At 44.1% G+C, this 7,297-nt stretch overlaps 1 protein-coding gene across 1 annotated transcript in view; it reads left to right on the plus strand.

Moving 5' to 3' along the window:
* The first annotated feature begins 433 nt into the window (after nt 1-433).
* Nucleotides 434-7,297, plus strand: part of plxnd1 (plexin D1) — a 64,637-nt gene continuing 57,773 nt past the window's right edge. Inside the window, exons 1-2 of the mRNA XM_031316386.2 lie at nt 434-1,822; nt 4,100-4,276. Coding sequence (XP_031172246.1) covers nt 611-1,822; nt 4,100-4,276 — 1,389 coding nt within the window. The 5' untranslated portion in view covers nt 434-610. The remainder of the gene's footprint in view (nt 1,823-4,099; nt 4,277-7,297) is intronic.

Here is a 7,297-nt window from a genome sequence, read left to right on the forward strand (position 1 = left end):
TATAGTAGGATCAGAACGAATTAGTTTCAAATGTAGCTGAACATGAAAAAAAAAAGTAGGTCAAATTAGGTGTCCTGTAATTGTACAATGACTAATCAGAGTGCTTTGATGGGAGGTGACATTATATGGAAGCAGTGCCACTCTTTAGGGTTCACGAGTTGACGTCCCAAATGTTACTTAAATTTGTACTTTTATTAGTCTTATTATTTATTATGAGACAATTATTGAATACGCTGGACTAAAACATGACTCCAAACAAGTTTGATCACTTTTGTGCGGGCATGACATTGTCCAGAAATTGCGTATTAACAAATCAACTTTAACATTTTTTTTAATAGGCTATTGTTTAAAATCATAAAAATCTCAACGAGGTATTGTGGCTCAGTTCGCCTCGGGAGAGAGGCTACTGAGCTGCACAGTGGAAAGAGAGGGACAGGGGAGGCAGCCTGAAAAGGAAGCACGACTCGCTTATCGCGTCATTCTGGGTTTAGGCGTTGAGCAGGAAACAGCCTTTCCTCTCCGATTGTCGCAATAGGAACAAACACAGAATTTTGTCTTTGCTCAATGCACCCCTCGGCACAGAACACGCGGAAGCCGGTCAGAAGGAAAAATGCCTCCTTCGATAGAGATAGCCGTTCTGCTTCTCGGCGTCATGGCTTTGGAGACGCGCCGGAGTGCCAGCGCGCTGCACATCCAACAGACATTCGCGTCTCCAAATCAGACAAATAACTTCGTGGTGGACCCGGTGTCCAGAAAGGTCTACCTGGCCACCGTCAACACAGTCTACCAGCTGAACGGGACCTTGAGCATCGAGGTGGAGAAGAGGACCGGGCCGGTGGAGGACAACCTGTTGTGCCATGCGCCACAGCTGCCACAGGCTCCGTGCGAGCATCCCAAATCCCTCACTAACAACCACAACAAGCTCCTGAAGCTGGACCGAGAGCAAGGGGTCGTGGTGGTGTGTGGGTCCGTGTATCAAGGCTTCTGTGAGCTCAGAAAAATGGAGAATATTTCGGAGATAGCGGTGGAGTTCCCACATAAGGGCGAGAAGACTGTTTTCCCCAGCATGCTCAACATCGCTGCCAATCATCCGAACGCATCCACTGTCGGGCTCATCTTCAAGAGCCACGGGGGCAACACCCGGCTTCTTGTCGGGGCGACTTACACAGGGGCTGGTACCCAGTTTTTCCCCAAGAACCACAGCAAGGAGGACCTGCGCTTTGAGAACACCCCGGAGATCGCCATCCGCTCCTTGAACATTAAGGATTTATCCCGACTTTTCACCTATGACATTAACCCTTCAGAGGATAATGTATTCAAGATCAAACAAGACGTTAAAACCAAAAACAAGCTGGACTTCGTCCACGCTTTCATGCAGAAGACTTATTCCTACATCGCCTTCAATAATGATGCGAAAATGGGCCACAAGGAGAGCCAGCCCAACAGCATCCTCGCCAGGATATGTCTGGATACCGAGAACCCTCGAAAACCAAGCGGGCCGGAGAGCAGGAAGCTCACTGAATCCTACATCCAGATGCCTCTACAGTGTGGATTTAACGGCAACATTTACAACCGGCTGCTGTCCGTCTACCCCGCTGAGATCCACACAGACGACGGAAAGAGCACAGAACCGTACCTGTTTGGAGTGTTTTCCAAGGCGGACAGAAAGTCTGCTCTGTGCGCTTTTAAGTTTGGAGACATCGAGGAGGAGATCCGACAAGGCCGCAGGAACTGCTCCAACTCTCCCAGCAGCGATGTTCAGGTGCTGGACAGCGTTATCCAGGGCTCCGGGGCAGCCTGCATTCAGAAGGGAAACCTGGTGGTAAGCGCTTATAGAAATATTAAATTTGAAATTAGTATAGTTTGATTTGCATGTTTTGCAAATTTTTGTATACATTTTATCAAGTGACGTTAAAAGTCTAATTTAAAAACAATGGTAAGTAATCGGTAAAAATTGAGCCATTCCACTTGAACCAAATGTCAGTATCTGGATGGGGCAGAATTAGTTAACAGTCACAACAATTATCTTATGATTTCATTTCTTATGTATGCATTATTTTGTAAACATTATTGGATTCAAAATGGATATATCCCCAGTGGAGAAAGCCTTGAGGTGATGAAAATTGGAGCTTTAGTTTAATTAGTACCCTTTTTATAATACCTACCACTGCAAACCAGAGTTCATTGTAAGTGTAAACAGACTTGGCCAAATACAACTTTGAGGTACTTGTACTTAACTTGAGTATTTTCTTTTCATGCCACTTTCTACATCTCCTTCACTACATTTCAGAGGGAAATATTGTACTTTTTACTTCACTGCATTAATCGGACAGCTTTAGTTACCAGTTACTTTACAAATTAGGCTTTTTGCACACAAAACACATGTAGTTTATAAAATATAATGTCTTATTATTAATTTAACTACCCAACAATATATAGGCCTACAAGTACAGATGAAATGATTAGCTGATTTAACACTTAATTGATTGACAGAACTGTTTTTCCAGTTTCTAAAATGTGAGAATTTTCTGCATTGAGTCTTTTTACTTGTTATACTTAAAGTACATTTTCCTGATGACACTTACATACTTTTACTTAAGTAACATTCTCAATGCATGACTTTTACTTGTATTTTTACAGTGTGGTATTAGTACTTTTACTTAAGTAAAGGATCTGAATACTTCTTCCACCACTGTTGGCCATTAATCCCATCTGATTCTCATTCATGAAGGTCCTTACATTTGTTCTGATCCTTACGAAACAAGACAAACTCACTGTTGACTGCTAAATCTCTGGCTGTTTCCATTTCTGGTTACAACAGTTATCATCTTTAGCCCTGAGGCTCCTGACATGATGGCTGTAAAGATGTTTCAAAGCCACGCTGGGGGTTATGGGAAGGGTGAGATTCCCCTCACACCCAGCAGCTCCCTGTCTTATCAAAAAATGAAGAGAGGAAGGGGTCAATAGTCTACTTTGTTTATCAGCTCAAACTCAGTTTGAGTTTTTTTATTCAGTGTGTGCCGGTAGCTATAACTGAACCACAAATTTAGCACATAATCAGTGAATAAATAGCAGCTTTGTAGTCAACATACAGTCAGATATTAGGCCTATCTTGTTTTTAACTATGCTTTCCACTTGCATACCAAACTAAATATTTGCCCTTAAGGAAACTCAAGTCTTGCACGCTATATTTACCCCTTGTGTTTTTCCTCTATATTGATGATGACTGATAATAAAGACAGAGAAAGCTTTGCACAGTTTCATAGGAATGCAGTGAAATTCCAGCTTTTCATTGTGGTTGTTTTGACTGGCAGAACTGAGGTCAAAGGAGGCTGCCCCGCGCCCACTGTGGTGTCAGGTCAGAAAGTTGCCCTACTCGCTGGCACTGTCTTGTCGGCTGTGGCCCCAGGGCCACTCCTCCTATGACCAGTTTTCTGAATACGATCTCAATTGGCCAATAGGCCTTCGTCAGATAGACAACTGCTCAGTTCAAAGTGGTTTAGAGTGGACTTTTTTTGCTGTAATACAACCTACTTACCACTCACAGAATAAAGCTAGTCTTTCTTAAGTTTGACAATTTGTTGCCATGGCCGTTGAAATGTGATCTTTTTTGTAGTCGACAGTCTGAAGGCCAGCACTGAGGAAAAGCCAGACACAATTTATGATAAGAGAGACAAGGCCGCGAGCAGAAGGGCCCGTGGGAAACGACTCTACAAATATCCACTGTGCTTAATTCTTTTTTTTTTGCCTTCGCATGCTCTAAAATATTCAGAGAATTCCCAATAGATCCTGGTGCTCATCCAAGCATGGCACTAATGTTTTATCATTGCCTGCTGAGGATTTGACAAAAGCAGAGTCTTATGAGTGTTGAAGACCCTTGTAAGCCCTTTTCAAGTATTCACTGGGATGTCTTAAAAGTGATTTAGAAGAATGAGCGGCACCGTTGTGATAGCTACTATCAGATCTTGTTTTCCACTTTGCTTTCATCATGCAGCACTCTTTTTGTGCACTGTTCTCTCCAGCTTTCTAATCTGTATGGTGTGCTTCCATACGAGAGCTAATGAGCATTAAACTGACTCTGATTTTGTCTGTGTTGTAGTTGCAGCCCGAGCAGCTGGACTGCGGTGCGGCTCACCTACAGCACCCTCTGGCCCTACGGAGGTCCCTGAGGGCCATTCCTCTGGTTGAATACACGGGTCTCACTTCGGTCTCGGTGGACAATGTACACAACCACACTGTGGTTTTTCTGGGAACCAGTAATGGACGACTTCGTAAGGTGAGACACATAAGAACCACAACCAGCACACACACACACACACACACACACACACAGTTCTTATACAGTGGTTCATCGATGAAAAGAAACTTTCCTAAACTATCATAACCTCAGGTGAAAACACAGTTGCAGCAGATGGTCACCACTGAATGGAGTTAATATTTTTTTATGTGATCGAGCCCTTAAGCTTGGAAAAACAGTAACAGTGATGTGGCTGCTGATTCTTTCAATAAACCAAACTTAGGTGTGTGATGAAACACTCAGAGGAATGTCTGCTTTCATCTCGTAGGTTCTCAGCACTGTCAACCCCCCAAGCCCCTCTGCTCCATTCATCCATGACCCATCACGGCCCATTAAGTAGTCCTAATCATGTGCTCTAATGTTCCTCAGACCTGGTTATTGTCTGAGAGATCACCAGAAAGCCATTTAACAAGAGCAGTTGACGAAGTATGACCCAGCACTGCCGTGTGTTAGTCTGCAACATCTGCAGAGGGTCCGGCTTGTGAAAACCTTTCCCTTCCAATTAACAGCATTCCTTAATTCTGTCTCAAACCCATTCCTAGTCACCCCTGACTGAGCTGAGAGGCAGCCTGCCTGCAAGCGCCACAAGCTGCTCCTCAGCTGTCTGCGGAAACAACATAAACTGACTCTGAAAGCTTTCTGACCCTATTGTTTTTGAATTAGGGTGGTACCTTTTACAACATTAAAACCATTCTGCTGGAGGGGTGTTTCGTTTTCGGTCTGCTTAAAGAGCTCCTTGTTTCCTCCCCAGATAAAGGCACTGTTTTAGCCCCAGCTGCGCATGCAGTAATTAGTTTTTGGATGGTTTATACCAGATGCACAACATTGGTTGGGATGGTGTAAGCAACTGTGTATATTAGTGTGTTTGTGTATGTCTGTTTGCATGATTGCAGGTTTGACTGTGTTTTTAGGTGTTTGACTTTGTCTGTAGGCCAGTGTGAGTGGTTTAGTGATTTCATGTGTTTACTCAGATGAATGCACACCCTGTGATTATGTGCTATATGTGTGTTTTCTCAGTGTGTGTGTGTGTGTGTGTGTGTGTGTGTGTGTGTGTGTGTGTGTGTGTGTGTGTGTGTGTGTGTGTGTGTGTCAACCTTGTTATATAGGGAGCATAGTATTTCTGTGACCTTGGGCAACAATGTACTCTGTGCCTTTTAGCTTTACATGTCTTTTATTGTTTGTGTATGTATCTGTGTGTGGCAGCGTCTGTCTGTGCCTCAGTGTGTGTGTGTGTGTGTGTGTGTGTGTGTGTGTGTGTGTGTGTGTGTGTGTGCCCTGAGGATAGAGCTGTTACAGAGGTTAATGGGGCTGTTAGTGTGTGTAATGTGATTCTGACTGTGAGTTTGGCTCAGACTAAACACAGGGGAACAGTGGTTGAGATTAAGTTAGGCCTCTTTTACTGTCTTTGAGAGGGCCCTCAGTGAAGTAATTTGTAATTACATGCATTTTTTAATGAAGTCTCTCCCTCCCCATTACAGCTGACTTCCATTTTCTGCTCCTTGCAGTGACCACCTTTATCTCACTCACTCTCCTCCAATTTTACTCATCAGTCAGTCCACCCCTCCACTTCTTAGTTCATCGCTTCATTGTCCCCTCTCATACTCCGTCTCAAATATAAAAGGCCCTTTGATTCATTTTGCGAACAAACAGACTTCATATCTTTCTCTCTTGTCCTCTCTCTCTCCTGCCCTACCTCCGTCTCTTTATTCTCTCTCCTTTACACCCAGGTACACATCCATACAAGCACACACACACACACACACACACACACACACACACACACACACACGCACACACACACACACACACACACACACACACACACGGAGAATGAGCGCACAGCAGCTGAGCACTACTTGGTTGAATAGGGTCTTTCATCTGCAGGCAGATAGACAGAGAATAGAGTCAGTGGGACCTGCCAGTACACAGGTGTTTTGTTGGTTGACCTGGTGGCGCACTGTGCAACAGCTCTCCTCACTACTCCTCCTTTCTGCTCCTAGTCTGCTCCCTGTCCAGGTGTGTGGGCTGCTGTTTACTCGCTCCTCACTATGTCACTCAGCGTATGTGTTTGAAGTCACTGGGGTGTGGGGTGAACACATTGCACAGCTGCTTACTATCTCCAAGGAAGTGTGTGTGTGTGTGTGTGTGTGTGTGTGTGTGTGTGTGTGTGTGTGTATGTGTGTGTGTGTGTGTGTAGATGGGTGGGTGGTGTTAAAAAAACAACAGTGATATTTGGAGGCTGAGATAATGCCTCTCATCACAGGTTAAGCCAATGGTTTACTAAGCTTCTGTCTGCTCCAGTTTAACATTAACCAGCACAGTCTCAGTGGGTGGTGATGGTTCTGTGTGTGCGTGTGTGTGTGAGAGGGTGTTTGTGTGTTTAACGGATGAAGAAGTGACACAGCCCGTGCTTGTCACCAGATGCCGGTCAGTTTTGCCAGTTCCTCAGGATGTCTCCATTGAGGGGAAAACCGACAAATCGCAGAAATAAGAGCTTTCACTGTCTGCGTGACAGGAAGTCTCACTCAGCACAGTTTGTTTTTTTTACACAGCTCTGTGTGTGTCTGTGTGTGCGTATGTTTGTGCGTATGCAAGAACATGTCACCCATTTTATTATCTAGAGCCGCAGGAAGGCCAGTGTGTAGATAAATCACGGTGAAACGAGATTAGGCACATCTCTTGAACAACAGCTGAAATATGAAGGTAAATATGGTGCAAAAAGGGAGAGCTTGTAGAATACAATGTGAGAACTTGCAGAACAAAAAATCTGAACTTGTATGTTAAAATTTGCACTTGCAAGAGTGTTGTGAAAGTCGAGGTGCGCAGATTGGCCACTTTGTGATGTGAGAGAGCACATATGTGAAGTTGCAGTGACAGATTCGAGAGGTTGTAATCACTGAGTTGTGGTTGTGATGGAAAATGAACCAGAGTAAAAAAAAAGTATACGAGTAAATGTTGCATTATAAGTTTGCAGCTGTCAATGTGTTCATGTAAATATCA

The sequence above is a fragment of the Sander lucioperca genome, chromosome 12 (genome assembly GCF_008315115.2).
Source record: "Sander lucioperca isolate FBNREF2018 chromosome 12, SLUC_FBN_1.2, whole genome shotgun sequence".
In the NCBI taxonomy this organism is placed as follows: Eukaryota; Metazoa; Chordata; class Actinopteri; order Perciformes; family Percidae; genus Sander; species Sander lucioperca.